This window comes from Scyliorhinus torazame, chromosome 18 (genome assembly GCF_047496885.1).
Source record: "Scyliorhinus torazame isolate Kashiwa2021f chromosome 18, sScyTor2.1, whole genome shotgun sequence".
NCBI classification, from domain to species: Eukaryota; Metazoa; Chordata; class Chondrichthyes; order Carcharhiniformes; family Scyliorhinidae; genus Scyliorhinus; species Scyliorhinus torazame.
Genome location: NC_092724.1, coordinates 138687547 through 138708562, shown reverse-complemented (window position 1 = coordinate 138708562; position 21016 = coordinate 138687547). Strand labels below are relative to the sequence as shown.

Genomic DNA, 21016 nt, shown 5'->3' with positions numbered 1-21016 from the left:
TTGAATCGTTGAAGCGGGATAACTTGGTAAGGGGCAAGCTGGAGGGGAGAAGAGTGGTGCTGGTGAACATATATGCGCCGAACTGGGACGACGTTGACTTTATCAAAAGAGTGCTGGGGAAGATCCCGGACCTAGACTCACGTAAGTTGATAATGGGGGGGGGGAACTTTAATACGGTCCTTGACCCGGGGCTGGACCGATCATGTCCCAGAACGGGCAGACTCCCAGCAATGGCAAGGGGGCTGAAAGGGTTCATGGAGCACATGGGGGTTGTGGACCCATGGAGAGCCAGACAGCCGACGGGAAGGGGCTACTCTTATTCGCATGTTCATAAAGTATATTCTAGGATTGATTTTTTAAATCTTGAGCAGGGACTGTGTAGGGGAGGTAAAGAATACGGAATACTCGGCAATCACTATCTCGGACCATGCCCCGCACTGGGTGGACCTGCAGGTCGGGGGGGCGAATTACCAACGCCCGCAATGGAGGTTAGACGTAGGACTGTTGTCGGAGGAGGGGATATGTGAGAGACTTCGGAAGTGTATGCAAAATTACTTGCAGGTGAACGATACAGGGGAGGTTTCAGCAGCGACCCTGTGGGAGGCGCTGAAGGCAGTAGTGAGGGGGGTGCTGATCTCAATTCAGGCTCACAGGGTCGGGGCAGACAGAGCAGAGATGGACAGATAGGTGAGGGAAATTCACCGGATAGACGAGGAGCATGTGGGGTCCCCGGGGGAGGACCTACTCAGGGAGAGACGGAGATTGCAGGCAGAACTGTGGGTGCTATCCACGAATAGGGCTGTGGAACAACTTAGGAAGGCGAGGGGGGTGGTGTATGAGCATGGGGAGAAGGCCAGCAGATTGCTAGCGCAGCAACTCAGGAAGAGGGAGGCGGCCAGGGAAATAAGTAGAGTGGTTGATGGGGAGGGGAGCAGAGTGGAGGACCCGGCAGGACTAAATAAGGTATTTCGGGACTTCTCTAGTAAGCTGTACACTTCAGAACCCCCGGAAGAGCCGGAGGAGATGAAAAGGTTCCTGGATGGACGAACCTTCCCAAAAGTAGGCAGGGGACTAGTGGACGGGCTGGGGGCCTCGATTAGAGCGGAGGAGGTATTGGGGGGCCTAAAGGCCATGCAGTCGGGGAAAGCCCCGGGACCGGATGGATACCCAGTAGAGTTTTACAAGAAGTTCTAAGAGATAGTGGGACCGGTCCTGACAAGGGTTTTGAATGAGGCAAGGGACAGAGGGACCCTGCCACCGACGATGTCGCAAGCCACCATCTCGCTGATACTGAAGCAGGACAAGGACCCGGAATCCTGCGGGTCATACAGGCCAATCTCCCTGATCAATGTGGATGCCAAGCTCCTGGCCAAGGTCCTGGCGATTAGAATTGAGGACTGCGTACCGGAGGTGATTGGGGACGATCAGACAGGGTTTGTGAAAGGCAGGCAGCTGACAGCTAACTTGAGAAGATTGCTGAATGTGATCATGATGCCCCCGACGGGTAAGGAGGTGGAGGTAGTGGTGGCAATGGACGCTGAGAAGGCCTTCGACCGGGTGGAGTGGGGCTATTTGTGGGAGGTGCTTGGATGGTTTGGGTTCGGGGAGGGACTGGTTAATTGGGTCAGACTATTGTACCAGGCCCCAAAAGCTAGCGTTAGGACGAACAGGATAATGTCAGATTATTTCAGACTACACCGCAGGACCAGACAGGAGTGCTCACTCTGCCCGTTGCTGTTCGCGCTGGCCATAGAGCCGTTGGCGATGGCGTTGAGAGCTGCGAAGGGGTGGAAGGGAATGACTAGGTGGGTTGGAACATAGGGTCTCTCTCTATGCGGACGGCCTGCTCCTGTACATGTCGGACCCACTGGCCGGGATGGAAAAAATATACTGGAAACACTGAGGAAGTTCGGCCGGTTTTCAGGGTACAAATTAAATATGGCCAAGAGTGAGATGTTTGTGGTGCAGGCAACGGGCCAGGAGAATAGACTGAAGGAGCTGCCAGCAGTCGGATATTTCCACGGATAATCATCGTTTGAATTGCCCGTAGTTAAGTGCATTGTCAAAAGGGATTCCTCCCAATCAGCTGCCCCTCCTTACAGTGGTTGCAAAATTCCCTCCACGTAGAAACTCAAGCCAACTGAAACTAAGGGAAGGAATCCAGAAGTGCATCCTCCCTAATGGTGATCTCAGGTTAGAAATACAGCATTACCATGCGCGAGCTCCATCTCAGCCACCGCGCTGCACTCAAGCTTAGCAAGGCTCTAACAAAGGAAGAGGTCGGAGTCACATGAAATTAGACTATCTAACTACGAGTTGGAATTAGCACAATATGAAAATTATCTGCAAACCAATTGCAACTTGTTAGTCCTGTGGTGATATGCATCACTGTAAATACACAAGAGGTTAATGTAAATACACTACAACTAAGTAAACACTAGAGGGAGCACCAGAGATGTCATGACATGCAGACATACAGCTAATGAACACATAGAATAGGACATGACCAATGGGCAGTCAAGACACCCAGAGGTGACACTACCACAAAGGGGCAACCCATATAAAAGGACAGGGCACACATGCTCTGTCTCTTTCCACAGGCGACACTTAAGGAGTAGGACGAGGCAGATCAGAAGCATCACACCCACCATGTGGTGTAGAGCAGACTGGTTAGTTAGACTGAGTTACTATAGCAAGATTAGCAGGAGAGTCAAACTCATAGAGAACTGTGCTAATGGTTCAATAAATCACATTGTACTTACTTCAAGTCTGGAGTATCTTTTGGTCAAAGCTGCATCGAGTTGCAGCCTGTGTTATCCCAGAGTACATAACACATCAAGTCCTAAATCTTTTAATAAGGTCGCTATGACCACATGTAATGAATACCAATGAGATCCTCAAAAAATTTCCTTGGTGGTTGTTATGCAGATGCTTCAGAATTTCATGATTCCAAACAATTTCCAAATGATCTCAAGGATTGTAAGCCACTATTGGTTGGAGGCTGTTTTAGAATCCCGAGCAAGGTTGCATTTATTGAGAATAAAATAAGTCATTAGTCATTCGATTCTGTGGTCTAATACTTACTGAGGTTTTGCTTTCCCCCCAACTATTACTTTTGACAAAGTCCCCTACTGGGAAACCAAATCATTTGTTCAGCTTTAATGTGATTGGCCGTTTTGTACAAATTGCACTGTCGTCATTGAATCAGTGAGCTTGATACATTGCATACACCAATCACATTGCTGATTAGTAAAATAAGCCTGCTGTGTTGGAGGGGGGTGGGTGGGGGAAGGGGTGAGAAAAGAGGCAATTTGTACCACAACAGGTCGGATTAAAGAGGGTCTTCCAGTGTGGGAATGCATAGATAATGAATGATAATTAGTCCCTGTGATAATGAGCACCAGCACAGCGTAACCAATGGTTTTTATCTTCTGCAGTGTCGGAGGCTTTGCACAAGTTTGGACTTTGTTTCCAAGTTGCTGTGCGGTGTGTGTTGATAGCGGAATGGACATGGCTTGAAAGAGTGAAAGACCTTCTGTTTTTAAATTGTAACACCCTTTCTTCTAAATGCTTGTTCTCAAAATAATCTTCATATTTGGGATGTGCATATTAACGTTCAAAAAACTTTGACCACAATGAAATGTACAAAAAATAATGTTCCTCTAACAAAATTTGTGACAAAACTATTGCAGCTGGTATAAATACACTTACACATAATTGTTAGTAAGTCAGAATGAAAGTCATAGCTATGAAATAATCGTGTGTTTTGGAGATAACACGGTCACGCACAATTACAAATAGCATCCTCAAAGACCTCAGTTTAAACTTATTCTCCTTCAAGTGTGTTGAGTTTTTTTTGTTGTTCTCTCTCAGATTAGTTACTGGATTGCTGTGCAAAAACATTCATGTTAATTTATTTTGTCAGCAGCACGCCTTGCTCTGAACGAGGTAAATGAAGTTTCAGCTCTTGGTCAGAGCTGAAAGTGTGCAAAACGCAACACGACAACAACAACTTGCTTTTATCTAGCGCCTTTGGCATGTCGCCGGGGCGTGCCCCAACAAAACTTGACCCTGAGCCGCATGAGGGTATTTTTAAAAAAAAATAAATTTAGAGTACCCAATTACTTTTTTATTCCAATTATGGGGCAATTTAGAGTGGCCAATTCACCTAACCTGCACATCTTTGGGTTGTGGAGGTGAAACCCACGCAGACATGGGGAGAATGTGCAAACTCCACATGGCCAGTGACCCAGGGCCAGGATTCGAACCCGGGTCCTCAGCGCCGCAGTCCCAGTGCGCTATATGCCGCCCATGAGGGTATATTAAGACAGATTATTCAACATCTGGGCCAAATAGGTAGGTTTCAAGCAGTGTTTTAAAGGGGGAAGAGAGGGTTAGAGAGGTTTAGGGAAGGAAGGCCGACGCTGAGAAACTTCAGGAAAAGTGCTGGAATTAATAGCCATTAACAGCAGTGTGTACAAAGAGCAACTCAAGCACTTATCCCAGGTGTGGCTGAGATAAGAACCAAGGCCCGTAGCATTTGCACAACTGCTGACCTCTGACCTTCTGCAGTTTGTTTATGTGGATGTGCTGGAAGGATCTGTGTACTGACATCCTTGTTGCCTAGCAGCATAGATCAAAAGTAAACTTTATTGTTCTTCCAGGTATTTGTGCACATTCTCTGACATCAATAAAATTGGAACAGGAGAAGGTATTTTCTGCACATCTGAGTATCTAAGGCTTGTATTGATTCCTCTGCAGACTTCAGCCTAACTAATCTGGCAATGTAAACGTTCATCAACTTGAATTATACCAGCAGTGGAATGGGTATCCAGTGGCTCACCTGCCCGTAGGCCAATGTAGCCCTTAAGGGGCCAATTATCTCCTCCTGCCACTGCTGCAGGAGGGAACCCTTTCACATGCCAAGGCCACCAGAGAAAGCCTGGCAGCCTGACTGTGACATGGGGTTTTAAGTGCCTCCTGTTTGGGTGCTCTGAGCCCACAGGGGGCCTCCCCACAATGATAAGCCTTACCCCAGCCTCCCAATTGCATCCCCTCCCTCTATCCCCTTTGCCAGAGCCTGCCTGACTGGCCCCGGTAAAACTGGCCCACTTGCCTCGGTGTCTGACGCCCAGTGGTTATCTTTGTGGTGGACTGGCTGCTATTCTAGTTGTGGCCATCACCCCTGGTGGCGATGATGAGACTGGAGACTTGCTGACATTTGACTTGCCAGCAGCTCTCGGGAAGACAGGACTTCCTCCCTGATGGGGGCAGAAGCTAAGGCCTGAGCAAATTAACAGCCCCTGGACATCAGCTGGGACTTCCCGGCCCTGCGGAGGCAAGCTTGCTCCTGACTATTCAAACGGGTGTGGGATGGGAGGGTGGGTTGGGTGGGGCAGAAGGGGAAGAGTCTACTTGATCAACACCCTTTTGAGGTGGCATGACTTCTCAAGTGGATTGTGGAAAGCCCTAAAATATGATCCATTTAAATAGCCAAGAGAAGGGGAGTCTGGCAGAGGAGGTTGTGCTCACACTGTATGGTGTGCCAGTCAGACCAGTGTACTATGCAAGTAATGGTCATTGAAACTCAAGAGTAATAATGAAGCCAAAGATGCAGTTCAGAAATGAGCCACACATTAAATCTAGAGCATCAGGAAGTATGGAGAATGAATGGAAGAACGCAGACTTTCCTGTCTGCAAAGGTGTGGATAGAGAAGTGACCTTTATAATGAAAATAAGAATGATCTTTATTGTCTTACAAAAGGGTATGAGATTGTCAGTGATTTGGAAAAGATGGACATTGAAAGTTACTTCAAACTGAGAAAGTAGGACTAAGGGTCACAGGTATAAACCAGTAAAAAACAAATGAGAGAATGTTATTGGGAAGATTGTCACCATATAAAATGTGATCAACACAGGAGACAGACGTCAGGGTGGAAAAGTGGAGATGAAATTCCTGGAATGGATGAAGAAACAATTAGATGTTCAGGACAGGGGAACTGTCTTGAATGGGTAAGCTAAGATACAATTTGGAAATTAATAGCCCCAACCTTTTGTGATTCAAAGAGGGGATCTAATGGAAAGAATCTGAAGTTGTGAAAATCACATTGTAAAATGCAAAGAAAACACGTGCTAAAAAAAAAATCTAAATCCTTACATTAATCAGATCCTTACTTACAGGCTGTTCCAGCCTGCTTTGTAAATTAGTAATAGTTCAGGAAGCACTAGCACTTCAGTCTAATGGAGCTCCACACTGCTCGGAATCAGGACAAATTCCACCGACCCTGTCCCTCAACAATTACTTCTTTCGTCAATTGCAGGTAGATTGCACGGGGCATTTCAGCAGCTGATGGCAAAGTAGCAACACCAGTGAGATGAGGGTGTCATGGCCTACCCCAAAAATCTGCTTGTGGTGTCCACCATCCGCAACATCAATGCTCATTCTAATGACAAAACAAATTCAAAGCAGCTTCTCACTGGTTGTTGCTGCTGAGATCGTCAGCTTAGGTATTTTGCGGGAATGTTTCAGATACATTTATTTTACCACTTGTGACGGGTAGAAAAGAGATTGAACTTGCTACTGTCCTAATGATTTGAACGGACTCAATCTGGATTTTCCAAACTCTGTATTTTTGTTTCATTTAAGTCGAGCTTCTGGCTATTATATTCCAGAACTGCAAGCTATTATAGCAGGAGAGTTCCTAATTTTCTTAATTTCCAAGCAAGTTCCGATTAGAATATTCCACAATTGTAGGCTGAATGAAAAGAATGACTTGCACTTATATAGCGCCTTTCATGGCTACAGGACGTCCCAAAGCACTTTACAACCAATTACACACTTTTGGAGTATTGTCACTGTTGCAATGTAGAAAATGTGGCAGCCAATTTGTGCGCAGCAAGCTCCCACAATCAGCAATGTGATGATGCCCAGGAGCATCTGTTTTTGTGATGTTGATTGTGGAAAAGAGCCAGGGCTCTGGGGGGTAACTCCCTTGGTCTTTGTCAAAATGGTGCCATGCCATCTTTTAAATCCACCTGAGAGAGACAGGTGAGGCCTCATTTTAATGTCCCATTCGAAAGATGCACCTCTGACGGTGTAGCGTTCCCTTGGTACTGCACTTGAACGCCAACCTCGAATGTTGTGCTCCAGTGCGACATGAATTAATAACTTTCTGACTCAGAGGTGTGAGTGCAGCCACTGAGCAGCAGCTGAAACAGCATGAGTGCTTGAGAGCGTTCTGAATACACCACGGGACGGGAATTTTAAATCAGTAAATAACCACTTACTTTGCCTTTTTGCTGTCACATTTCTCCAGTTCGCTAAGCTGCCCAAGAGATGACAGGACAGTGGAAAGATGTTTGCGTTTTCGTGGTCGCCCAGGGCCCCGCCTTGCTGGGCTTCTTGAGTTTTCATCTCTCCTATCAACCGGAATACAAATAGAACTATCAATGTGTCATCACCAGATTTTTCAACTTATCTTTCCATGTACATGTCTCCACATCAGGCCATTTGCCAACAGGTGAGCTTGTCTGGCCCACGACCTTTTCTATTAAATGATGCTTCACCGCGATTGTCTGGAAAAAGGAACTATTTACTAAATTGAGATTAATTACGTCCATTGTTTTCACCATGAGGTGGTGTAATTTGCCGTGCTTTAGTTAGTTGCTGAGGAGAAAGTTGATGGCATTTTCCCAACCAAAGAACAACATAGTCCTGACATCACGTCCTCAACCACTTGCGAAGCCTGCCATAAGGTACACTTTGACAGGCATAAGTATAATATTTTTAGATGATCCTTTTTTTCCCCTGAATGGAACTTAAAACTCCAATTTATTCCAGATAATGTTCACATTTAGGCTGTGTTTTCTGTTTCAAGGGCAATCGCCTCATGAAATTTAACCGGCAGATGGAGACAAAGCCAGAGACTTTGACGTCACGCAATGAGCCAGCAATTTTCCACTAACATTATACCGTAACAGACCATAAATGATCAAATTACTACAAGGTAAGATGCATCCAACCCTATGAGTAGGAAGGTCATTGGCAAGTCTGGTAACAAGCCCAAGATATTTAACAAACATTTGCTGAGAAGTGGACGGCACGGTGACACAGTGGTTAGCGCTGCTGCCTCACAGCACCAGGGACCTGGGTTCAATGTGTGGAACACTGTCTGTGTGGAATTTGCACATTCACCCCGGGTTAGCATGGGTTTCCCTCAGGTACTCTGGTTTCCCTCCACAGTCCAAAAGTGTGCAGCTTAGGTGGATTGGCCATGCTAAATTACCTCTTAGTGTCCAAAAAGATGTTTAGGTTAGATTAAGGGGTTAATGGGATAGGGTGGGGGAGTGAGCTTGGGTGAAGTGCTCTTTCAGAGGGTCGGTGCAGACTCAATGGGCCGAATGGCCTCCTTCTGCACTGTAGGGATTCAATTAAGTGCATTTTCTGTAATGTTGATCACTATACAGGTAATGAAATGTAGCAAAGAATACAACATGGCTGTACCTCATTCTCCAAAAGAGCTTGTCAAACAATTACAACTGCACTGGTGTAGGTTCACGCACAAAGAATGGCCACCTGGGAGGAGTAGCAGTGTGTGATCTGTGCCCACGGAAGTGCAGCCCAGCAGGAATCACTGGCTTTAGGAGCGGGGGAAATAAAATTGGGAAACAACACTGAGCGTACGTGTTGAGATGCACAGGGCATCGCAGTGGTCTGGGACTGGCTAGTGGGTCTTTCCCTGTCTGCCACTGTTGTAGGTCAGTATGGGGCACGCGTTTCCCAGGTTTTCCCACCTTCTCCTGAAAGGATGCGTGGCTCAGTATTCTCCAGGGCCACTGAAAGCCTCCGGATGTCATGAGTCAGTGGCTCAGGCATCTAGTCCACAACCTGATCATGTTGGCAACTGATGCTCACATTTTGACAACACTGATCAAAAACATGGCTCCTTGCTAAGCTAACCCTCCCAAGCTCTGCCACACCAAGGCCAACTGGGGCAATCTTCTGTCACGTACCTGAAAGCTGCGAATCCAACTTTGCGTGGATCTTTCTGATCTGAAAAGCTCTGCATCACATAAGGTAATGCATTCAGTCCCTCAATTGGTGCTTGGCTAACTGTAAAGATGGAATATTCTTGAAACAATTTCAATGAAGCACCTTTTACCAAGCAGGTTGTGACATTGTTCTTCTGAGGTGTTTGTTCAGTATAAAATTAGCACATCTCTCAGCTTATTTGATGTGTCTGCATTGATCATTTCTTCCTAGACCTCCCAGCTACTCTTGCCAAAACAGCCCTGCATCGCATGCTTTCATCATATTCTTGCCCAGTTATGTGAAGGAGGATAAATTATGCCTGTTGGATCAGAGCCTTAGCCACGCTGCTGTTGTTGTACAGACTGCACTCTGCACACAGCTGGAATGACAGGGAAGGTAATTAAGAATGGAGGGAGGAAATAAACTAAACTGGAAAAGTGAAGATGGAAAGATAAAAGCAGAGTTGACCACAGTAAAGTCTTTTTTAGCGGAACGCGCCTGATCTGTAGAGGATCCTACTCGTTAAACCATCGAGAGATCAGAATTGCATCAAAGCACGCCACAACTATGGAAAGCAGTTTGCTGGAAGCTATATTGTATTCTATCTGAACGGTATGTCTGATTCCAGCTCTATCACATGTTTAAATGGATGATAAGAGGGGGCACCCACTCGTGATCATGTCTCCTTTGAAGTTTGGCCAGTTCTCGTTGCTTTTCCTTGTAGCGACGCTGTAGCTCAGCAAGCCTCATTCTCATCTCCAGCTCCTGTGTGTCCATCCCATCAATTGCAGCCTTCAGAGGACAAACCTTGACCGTAAAAAATCAATGTAAAAGAATCAACCTGTAAAAGGATTATCCTAACAGCTCAAAATCACTTTGCGTAATTATTGGTGTGTATTTCCTCATATTATTTTTCTCTCGAGTGTAAAAGTATCTCTCTCACGTTTTATATATATATATGTACAGCAGCTAACGCATCACTGGCTTTACTTTGCATTCATTTTTTAATCCAAATTTAAAACCATCCTGCATAAAAGTCTTCCTTTCCTCATGAAGTTGACACATAAAGGATAAATAAAACACCAGTAATGCTAGTCCAGCATAAACTCTCTTCTACCCAATTATGTGCCTTGACCCTGAAGTTAGACATAAATTGGTATTTCAATAAATTGTCCGACAAATGCTGCATGTTAGCTGACAGCATAAAATCCAAATCAACTCTTTTCCAATTGTTTTACATTTGTCCCTGGATTACAATGCTGCCATTCACAGCTGCTTCACATGGATGTATAGATGAGAATATGAATGCCAACTCTTTAGTCCTGGCAAAATTGGGACTGGCAATACTGTATTGTCTCGGTCCATGCTGTGATTTTAACCTCCTTTCCTTATTTGAGTGGACTCAGCATAAAGAAAGTTGTGTAGGTGCCCAAAGACGGGGTGGAATTCTCCGTCCCTGCAGCCGGCCAATGGGGTTTCCCATTGTGGGCATCCCCACGCTGTCGGGAAATCCTCAGGCGCGAGTGCGCTGCCGGCGAAACGGAGGATCCCACCGACCGAGAATCCAGCCATCCGTTTCCCAATATGTGAGACTCTCTGCCACATGTAAAGCCTTGGAATATTTGGCCCAGAACTTGGTTCCTCCTGCAGTAGGGTAACCAATGGTCCAAACTCATGCAGGAATAATCAGATGAGTGAGGTCCAGGACGCCTACCAAGTGTGCGGAACCTAACATAGCAAGGAGCTGCTTTCTTTATCCTCTATTGGTGCAGAGCGTAACCCAGCGAAGCTGAGGACTAGTGGTGCCGTGCTGGATGTTACAAAATGCGCCGATAAACTCACCGTCTCTGCCTTTGGACTCCATGAGTACTTCCTCCGCAAATTCAGCACCCGCGGGATGCGCACTATGTAGGATCTGCTTGACCCTGTGTCAGTATAGGGGTCACCCATTTCAAGGGGGACTGCTTCCACCAATGAACGGGCAGCAGCAATGGTTGCAAGGCTTTGTAGATCATGGGTGAGCATAGCCTCATCGTCCCCTGTGTACGAGAAACATTTTCAGATTTCATTAGCACCGATGCAGACTATCCGTTGCAATACAACCTCACTGCTGTCGAATTCCAGCTTCAGCTCTCTCTCCCCAATTGCCCAAAAGCGGTGCCACTCACAAATTTTCAAGTGCCCCCATGTTTACCCTCAGTTTCTTCTCCTGCCTAATTATTTCAAGCAGTTCCTTCCCAGCTCCTCTTAATTTATACCTGTTATTCCATCGATTTATTTTTATAGGTTATCCTTTACTCGTTCCTATTGCTTAAAGAACTGCAGGAAGTTGCACAAATGTTTCGGAGAAGATTCAAAGATTCAAGAAGTAAATACTAAAAGTCTTTCACCTTTGGAAATGGAAGCTACCTTTATGGATAAGGAACAAAAACGTAATGGCAGGCTGCAGTATCAATAATTTACACCGATAACCTCCCCATCAATGTAAAAATCAGATCAGAACGTCTTTACTTCAAGCCTACATACCAAACTCTGTGCAACTCCTGGCATCATCAGCATTCTCCATCTAATTTAGTCCTTGGCTTCAATCTCACTCTTTCACCTGTTCCAAGTGGCTCGGCTATGCGCCACAATCCACTAGCAACATGCAAAACACTAGAGGAGCTAAATTGGATAGTCCCCTGAAAACGGGCGCAGAAGTTGCGAAGCACAGTTAACCCTCGCCCATTCAACTGGTTGCAAGCAACACATCAACTTTGTGCTTCCCGCTCAACTAAGTGATTGCCGTGTGCAGCCAGTGCTGACTGTGCTGTTCACTGGCTGCATGCATGAGCAGTGACCCAAATTTATAACCTCTAAGAACCAGATAAAATTAACCGTAAATGGAAGGTGCATTGTGGTTGGGGCACTTGAGTGGGAAGTGAATCTGATCTGAGAAAAGGTGACGAAAGCCTAACACAGGATAGAATGGGTTCCATGGGCACTGCATTGGAGATCTTTGTTGGGGAGGTGGAAGGTGGGAAGGGTGTTCTGTAACCACAACCTTCAGACTCATGATCAAAAGGCAGAGGGAGTGCAATGGGAGCAAATAACCATGCACGGAGATCAATGTCAGGAGTCAAGTGCTGAGGACCTGGATGCAGTGCCAGAAAAATGTCACTGACCTCAGGCAAGTGGTCAAGGTCAGTGAATGCATGTTCAAATGCCATCTCCTACCAACTGCACCATTCACCTCAGGTACTGCTCAAATCACCACATCTCCAACACTCACCTATCAACAATTTCTATCAACTTGATACAGGGCTTTGTGTAGAACCTGACGGCCATAATTTGGTGGACAACTCCATTCCCACACTTGTGGTCCCAACTATGATGCAGTGGTCAGTGGCCAAAGTTGCAGCTTCTACCACAGCACCAAGCATCAGCCACCCAACATCTGGGCGCTGCAGTGGAAGCTCAGGCTGCTGCCATCATGGCTGTGCATTAGTGTCCAAAGGAGGCTGCTTTATGTCACAACAGTTCAGCAATCTGTCCTCCAGCAGATTACTAGACTTTCTGAGGCACTGACCTGGAGGGAGTAGCAATGGATCTCCATGGAGCACAAGTCTGCAGCCCTCTATCAGGATGACAACATCCATGCTCCCAATCACTGTCACTCTGTCACTGCCCTTGCTGTTCCCTGTCAACTAGTCAGCTCAGATGGCTGAGATGGTGTAGTTTGCTAGGCACAATGTCCTCCAAGAATATCCGCAGTCTCCCCCAGTAATAGTCAGCAACGTTCCACCAGCTAGGCTGCAGTCACTGGTATAGCATTGTGGAGAAGCACTGGGACTGACAAAGGTGCTGGGAAGACAGACACCAAGGGAATGCACGAGGATGATTATTGACATTTGGGTGAAATACAGTGCGCCTGATTTCATTTATAAATTTAATGGGAATATTGATTTGTGGTGACTTTTATTTCCGTACTGTGGCCAAGTGAACTGTAATGGCCAATGACTGCAAGACTAGAAGGTGTGGGACTGTTGGAGAATGGTTATTCGGGTAGCGGTTACTGATATTACACATTGATGAGCTCCTAGAGGTCAAACCTGGCCAGAAAGGGGCTGTCAGACATTCCTTCCGCTGGTCTAGTCGGAATGTAGACCCAAGAAATGAAAGGTCCAGTGTGACTTCCAGGCAAGACCATCAATGCTAGTGTGTGAAATAAGTGAACCTTCATTATTTGTATCAAACCATTCCCTGGTCGGGCCTGGCATTGGCAGAAGGGGCAGTTAATTAAACTGCAGCAGCAGGCCTCTCAGATGGACCGCTACATATGGATGGCGGTTAGCCGCCAGAATAGCTCAATTGTGTCACACATCCTGCGAGTGCAGTAGTTCAACCAAGAAAAGAGAATAGCTATCTATTTTTTTTCTTTGTTTCGAGAGCGCCCTAGCAAGACCACAGTGCCATGTTTCACTGGGCATCAGCGAGCAAGTCTGCTGGTAAAATGAGCTGTGAAGTCGGGACTCCGGGAAGCTCTGAAAGCCCTATTGTGAGCTTTAAGAGGCAGAGATCAGGCAAAGTGAAGGTTTGTTCCATTATCGTGACATTAGTTCTTTAGTAAATGGAAGTTTCGCAGGGACAATGATCAGGAACATCTATCCTATTATCTTCTGTCTATGATATGTTACTCTGGATAAATATGGAAACACATTTATGACCCACTTACATATACAGATTGATAAAAACCCAAACTGTACAACAAGCACATTTGTCCCGAGACAACGGGAGCACTTTTGCTCAAGGCAGTCACAGACCAAGATAATGGTGTAACAGAGTTTCTTTAATACCTAACGGGGCAAAAAAGGCTTTGGTTTAATGTCTCAACCAAAAAGACAGCGAGCGCGATCTAAGCAAAAACAAACAGAGTCCATTCTGGGTGGGATTAGCAGGGTCGTTCCCGGCATAGCGCCGGGAATGACCCCGCTATCCAATGGAACTCTTTTTTTTTCAGCCCTCGGTGGGGCATGCCCCACCAAGGACACATTTAGCGTCATTTCCTGCAGGAAGAAATTGGGGTGCCATTTTAAAACGGTGCCCAATCTCTCAAACCCCGCCCCCCCCCCCCCCCCCACCCCGACGCGACCCCGAATCCCCCCAACTCACTTGTTGGGGGTCCTCGAGCCCCCTGCACCCAACCTCATATTGGTAGGGCACCCCCAGGCCTGATCCCTGACGTGGGCAAAATGCCACCTGGGCACCTTGGAACTGCCGGGTGGCATCAACCGTGACAGAGTGCCATACTGCGCACATACCAACAGCCTTAGGGCCCCCAATCACCTGAGAGACCCCCCCCCGCCCCCCCCCCCCAAGTGCCATTCTGTCTGGTCACCATTTGTGGGGTCTCCTTGGCGAGGCTGGTAGATTCCAGGCGCTGGTTCAATCTGGCATTGGCACAGTTAAGTGAACTTTTAAGCTCAAGTAACTCTGCAAGTCTGGGTCCCACCCATTCTGGACAGGTTCCAGTTTGCGATGTGTCGCGAGCATAATAATGTCCGTTGGGAATCCCGGAAGAGGCCTCACCCGGGATCGCTGGAATCGGGACAGGATGCGGCCAGTAAATCGCACCCAGAAATGTTGATAGTGCAGCACTCCCTCAGCCTGGGTTGTGTGTCCACATGGTGTGGGTTTTGGACTTGCAATCTTGCCGTCACTGAACCAAGGTCGGCATTTGGTACCAGACAACCAGACAACGTGAGTAAATGTTTGGTTAGTGGAGCTTTCTGAATAAACTCAAAGAGTAACCTTCGCCCAGTTTCCTTTTGAAATTGTGTCTGTCCTTAAAGAGTTAAAATCAAATTTCAAAAATGCTGTTATAGATCTTCAAAAGGATCATAGACTAAAAATAAGCAAATTATGTCAGCTCATCTTAAATAAGACACGCATGATGTCATATAACTTTGCAACACAATGCCTGTTCTCCAATTCCCTGGTTATCCTATAGGAATGACCTCACCTAGTTTCCAAAGAAGAGTCACTAATGGATTCAATATGTCCTAAGATACTTCAGCAACAGTCAATCATTTTGGCCAGAATGATCAATTGAGCTGATAAAAGTTTTTATTGATTGAAGAATGTAACAAGACTATATAGATTCAATAATTTAACATCCTGTGTATACATGTGTGATGATAGTTATATTCTGTAACCTGCAAGTGTGAGGAACAGAAACTCAAGTGTGTTTACCCCACCATTGTATATCTTCATGTATCTAATGTGATGATCAATGCTTGTAACGGGCTGGATTCTCTGATTTTGTGGCATGTCCGGAGGATCAGTGAGGGGCTGGCAGCCGCGCCACCTAAAACACACGGCTTTTCCGATATAAAGGCCTGGACAATTGTCGGGTCCGTGGCCGCGCAGTGCACGGCGACAACCTGCAGCGGTCGCGCCGTACAACATGGCGTCGGCCGTGCGCGGACCCGACCTGCCAATTAGTGCCCCCTTGGACACCCCCTCGCCACCCCCACCAGTCCCCCCCCCCAGCCCTCGCCGAAGCCCCCCCCCCAGCCAGCAGCACGGCTCCTGCCCAACTGTTGGCGTCTCTGGACACAGTCTGCAGCCGCCACGCCGGGTTCCCGACTGCTGAGACCATGAGTCAACCGTGCGATGATCCAAGGGCGTGCGGCGTCCTCCTCGATGATGCCGTTTTGGAGGGGGCGGAGCCTGTGAAAACAGGTGCCGCCCCCGACTCGGTCATGAAAAGGGATTCTCCTCCCGATCGCCGATTATAAAGTCGCCGATCGGTTCGAGCAGGTAATTGGACTGATCAAGATGCGGCTCTGCTACCTGGAACGGTCGGGGGCAGCCTTCCAAAACAGCCCCCAGAGGGTGTCCTGCATCATAATGGCCCACTCTGATCTGCACAACCTGGTACTGCACCAGGGAGAGCATCTGGTACAGGAGAAGATGGAGGAACGCCACCCCTTCTCGGGTGAGGAGGTTGGCGAGGAGGCAGCGACAGGCAACCCATAGAGAGGCAGAAGAAGGACCTTGGGTGATAGCTTGGGATGCAGGCCAGGGGTACCCTCACGGCCTTTCGGTTTGGCGAGTCCAGGACCAGGGTGTGAAAACCTCTTACAAAATGGGGTCCCATTGCTTCTCACTCCTGTCGGGCCTGCGGGAGATCATCGACATGGTCACTCCAACCATGGGCAGGGTGCTAAATCAACTGACCAGACGCTGCTGGAGAAAGATGATGACTTGCAGGGAGGTCAGAGAGATGTTCATCTTAACCTCCTTGAAATATCTGACCCCTGCCTGACAGAGAACTGAACGCGACCTGCCACTGAACAGGAGCTCGTAGAGACAGGATAACAACTCAGCTGCTACTGCCTCCTCCGATGTTAGGGGTCCCAGTGTGTTTCACCACCTCTTGATCAGGTAGACAGATTCTCACACGTTTCAGTTGATGGCATCCTCGTAACTAGAGAATTCTGGCACACATGAGAGGCTGAGCGTTGGTGTGGGGGATTGGGTGTGGTGGGGTAGATGGAGCAGGAGGACCTACTCCAAGAGAAACACGGCATTACTGCCTCCTCAGTGTGGGAGACACATAATGCTCCCATTCTCACACTGCACGGGGGGGGGGGGCGCCGAGTTTGCACAAGGTTTGCAGAGCATGGTGCCAATACATGACAGCGTGGAGGCACTTTATGGGTGATCAATTTTTAATGCTGGCTGGTTATTACAGAGGTGTCCTTTCTCTAATACTGCCGAGGTTAACCGGTGCCCATGAGGCGCCTATCGTTTCTTAGTGAAATGAAATGAAAATGAAAATCGCTTATTGTCACAAGTAGGCTTCAAATGAATTTACTGTGAAAAGCCCCTAGTCGCCACATTCCGGCGCCTGTTCGGGGAGGCTGGTACGGGAATTGAACCGTGCTGCTGGCCTGCCTTGGTCTGCTTTCAAAGCCAGCGATTTAGATCTGTGCTAAACCAGCCCCTATTCTCCCCTAGTCTCCCTCACCCTTCCCCTACATCCACGTAGCCCCAGGATCCACAGCTGAGGTTCAGGCTACCTGCTGACTTCCAAGTTCTGTTGCCTGAGATGACTTTGCTGAGTGACTCCTGGGGCTTTTGGACAACATGGGCGTTGGAATGTGATCCTCCTCGGTAGGCGGGTCTGGGGGAGTGTCGCTGACAGGGAGGGGGTGTCAGATGGGCTGAACACCCTCAGGGTCTCCTGAGTGGAAGGCCCCGGGCTACACTCCTGCCGACCCTTTTCCCGCCGGGTGCCCCGGGACCCCTGGGCTCCTCCCTGGGATAGAGGGGCAGCTGGAGTGAGATCCAGAAGCCACCAGCCTCTGGTGCTGACACATCGATTCCAACTAGTGCATGCTCCTGCAGTTGAAGCCCTGCAGCATGGAGCTCATGTCCTCCGCACTGGAGAACATGACCTGAACTATGGAGCTGACATCCCCCACCATGGAATGCATGTCCTGTGCCAAAGTCCCCACTGTGGACGCCACCCTCGTAGTGCTGACAGCGTTCCGTCGGACCAAAGACACAATCCCCTCGGGCAGACATAGGTGGAATTCCTCCAGTCGCCCTTGCAGTCCGAGGAGAGATGCTGTCATCCCTTCCTGGTGCGCGCAATTCTGCCTTTGTAGCTCCAACAGCTCTGGGACAACCGAACCCAGGGGCAGGTCATCGGCAGGGTCCTGGGCTCCAACAGCCCTCCGAGTGCCGGATCCCTGGGATGTCCCTACCTCCACCAACTGGGCAGCATCAGGTGTGAGGTGCTCACCAGTGAGTGACCCAAAAGCCTGCCTATTATTTAATCCCACTGAGGTGCGAGTATCTGCAGTGGTGGAGGGTGCAGGTGACAGGTGGTACATCTCTTCATGGCTGGTCTCAGAGATATCTGCCTCGGAGCTGCTCGGGTCCATGGTTTCCGACCTCACCTTCTGCACAGGAGCGATCCTGTTCCTCGCCAGCAAGCTCAAGGGCTCATTCCTCAAATGGGCTTAGGCTCTTGAGCTCAGGCATTACTCTGGCCGACTGTGCCTGTTCATACCTGTTTTGCTCGAGTTCGTCTTATAATGAGACAAATGGGAAGAGTGTAGGCAGAAGTTGTGCCTTGTCAGATGGGGATGCGATCTGGCAGGCACGGGAGCGGGCATTTGAGGGGCAGTGGAACTACTGGGTGGATTAAAGGGGGGGGGGGGACAGCGCATGGCAAATGCTGCGACCCCGTGAGGTGGGTGGGAGTGAGATTGGAACAAGTGCCGGGGAGGCATTTAAAAGGAGCACCCCACTGAATACAGAGGTTTAGTTTTCCCGGGGCGAGCGTAACAGAGGCAGGCCGCCAGGGGCACGGCGTGATTCACATAGGGAACACAAATTTTTGTAAAGAGGCAGGCGGGATTCTCCCCACTTTTCTCACCACAACCAACACTTTGAAGAAATATGGTAAGATACTGCCCAAAGTGTTAAATAACACAGCCCACCTCTTTCTCGTATTTTATTCTGCCCTACCCAGGATTGCAAGCATAGGCCTTTCTTGGCCTATCTGTAGGCCTGTAATCCTGACCTAGAATTACTTCCAGCCCAGCAAATCGAAATGAAAGAAGAGAAGAACGAGGAAAGGAAATTTTTCTTCTTGTACAATGAGACAAGGTTTGACAATCCACATTTGTTCACGACTTCTGGTAAAGATGTGGAAACCTGACTCTGGAATTGTACCTCTGTCCCCGAAGAACATTTGGGTAGTGGGTGCAATTAATTTTAGACGGCACTTTATACATTTGACTGTCGAGTGATAACGATGCTTGCCTGTTATTACTCAGTTTAAGCTGTGGTGTTCCTTTCCCAGTTTTGTGATTATTGTCAATTTTGCCGCTGCCAGGTCCCCCAACGCAATTACTTTGCCGTATAAGCAGTGTAAAAACTGACAATGATCCAGGAAAGTGGGACCGGCATTTATTTTAATATAGCGGAACAATGATAATTAACCTCTCACTGTTCATGCCGAGAATAATGGATGAAGAGGCCTGAAGTACCAAGGAAATATGGCACTTAGTCCGTAACGTCAAGGGTTTCTATGTCATAGGCATGAAATTCTATTCAGCATGTATATGCCTGAACTTCACATGATACAGCGTGTATCATGTGGTATAGAATCATAGAATTTACAGTGCAGAAGGAGGCCATTTGGCCCATCGAGTCAGCACCGGCCCTTGGAAAGAGCACCCTACCCAAGCCCACTCCTCCACCCTATCCCCAAACCTCCACCCTATCCCCATAACCCCACCTAACTTTTTTTTGGACACTAAGGCAATTTAGCAAATCCATCTTTGGACTGTGGGAGGAAACCGGAGCGCCCGGAGGAAACACACGCAGACACGGGGAGAACGTGCAGACTCTGCACGGGCAGTGACCCAAGCTGGGAATTGAAATTGGGACCCTGGAGCTGTGAAGCAACTGTGCTAACCACTGTGCTACCATGCTGCCCACATTTGTGTTAAGGTAAATATTCTTTGATAATGTTAAAAATTCATTTGTGCGATGTGGGTGTTGCTGCCCGAGCCAGCCCATCCATAATTACCCCTGAACTAAGCGGATTGCTAGGTCATTTCAGAGGACAGTTAAGAGTCGACCACACTGCTGTGGATCTGGAGTCACATGTAGGCCAGACTGGGTAAGGACGGCAGATTTTCTTCCCTAAGGGAGCATTAGCAAACCAGATGGGTGTTTACGACAATTGACAGTGGTTTCCTGGTCATCAGTCGACTTTCAAACCCGGATTTTTAAATGTAATTCAAATTCCACCATCTGCTGTGGATGGAATTAAATCTGGGTCCCCAGAGCATTACCCTGGGTCTCTGGATTACTCATCCAGTGTCAATACCACTAGGTCACTGCCTCCTCGGTGTGCGGATATGCATTTGGTAACGTCAGTAATTAGTCGGCTGTTTTCAATCAATGCAGGTCGAGTAACCGTTGCCTGTAAATCCGAAAACTGAACACATCCAAAGACTTCCCTCATCGATCTTTAGCGCAAGAAGTCTAATTGTTTGTCTGCAATGTCTACCGTGCGCTTTTGTGGTGAATATGTCAAATATAAACTAAATGCAGGTAACCAGCATTTATTATTGTGATACATCTTACTTTCCTAACCATTTATTTATTCAGACTAGCTCGCTGAAGCTTAGACAATTGTAATGCAAGTTTATACGTGGTATCTGAAATCCAAAATGCAGTCGGCCCCCAGAGTTTTGGATAAAGGATCCTCGACCTGTACAAGATAATCTGTATGTGAATGTGCATGTACCATGGGCTGAATTCTCCGAGCCCGCGCCGGTTGGGGAAAAGCCGGGGGGGGGGGTGCGAATTCCGCCACGCTGCTTTGACGCCGGGCTGCCGATTTTCCGGCACGATCGCCATGGCGCCAGTCGGGGGCCGTTCAAAGCGGCCTCCGCGGCGATTTTCCACGCTCGACGGGCCAGGTGCCCGCCGAGTTCCGCCAAGTCGTTCGCGTGTGGTCCTACACGGCGGGTCCTTGGCGTTCTGGCTGCGGGGGCCGTCCTGGGGGGGGGGGGGGTGAGGGGAGGGGGGGAGAGCCGACTCTGGGGGGGGCCTCCACGGTGGCCGGGCCCACGATCGGGGGCAACCGATCAGCGGGCGCGCTCATTCCAGGGGGGGCCTATGTTGACACCGGCGTCACTCGCGCTGGTTTTATCGCCGGCGTCGACACATGGCCGGGATTTTGGAGAATCCCGGCCCTTGAATTTCCATAGATGGTGGGAATTGTATCTTTTTTGTTTTAAAACAGACATCTTGCATCATATGGGACATAACCATCCTGCTCAGATTAATTATAAAAATCAACCAGACAGCACAACAGCTTATCTTTTTAAACATATCTGATAAAAATGTTGTCATGTTGCAAAAGTCATGGGAGTACTCCAGTCTTCAGCTGGGTAGGTGTGAATGATA

At 48.1% G+C, this 21016-nt stretch overlaps 1 protein-coding gene and 1 long non-coding RNA gene across 6 annotated transcripts in view; one reads left to right on the top strand and one right to left on the bottom strand.

The window, feature by feature from the left end:
- bahcc1b (BAH domain and coiled-coil containing 1b) overlaps positions 1-21016 on the bottom strand; it is a 305394-nt gene that overhangs the window by 104711 nt on the left and 179667 nt on the right. For all 5 annotated transcript variants that reach the window (XM_072483465.1, XM_072483467.1, XM_072483464.1 and 2 more), the window contains exons 12-14: positions 10874-11070; positions 9702-9838; positions 7288-7419 (exon numbers count right to left, since the gene is read on the bottom strand). In XM_072483465.1, the coding sequence (XP_072339566.1) occupies positions 7288-7419; positions 9702-9838; positions 10874-11070 (466 nt within the window). The remainder of the gene's footprint in view (positions 1-7287; positions 7420-9701; positions 9839-10873; positions 11071-21016) is intronic.
- Positions 7306-9652, top strand: LOC140395546 (uncharacterized). Its single transcript, XR_011936232.1, has 4 exons — positions 7306-7520; positions 7636-7755; positions 7878-8006; positions 9263-9652. It is a non-coding gene; the product is annotated as an uncharacterized lncRNA (long non-coding RNA).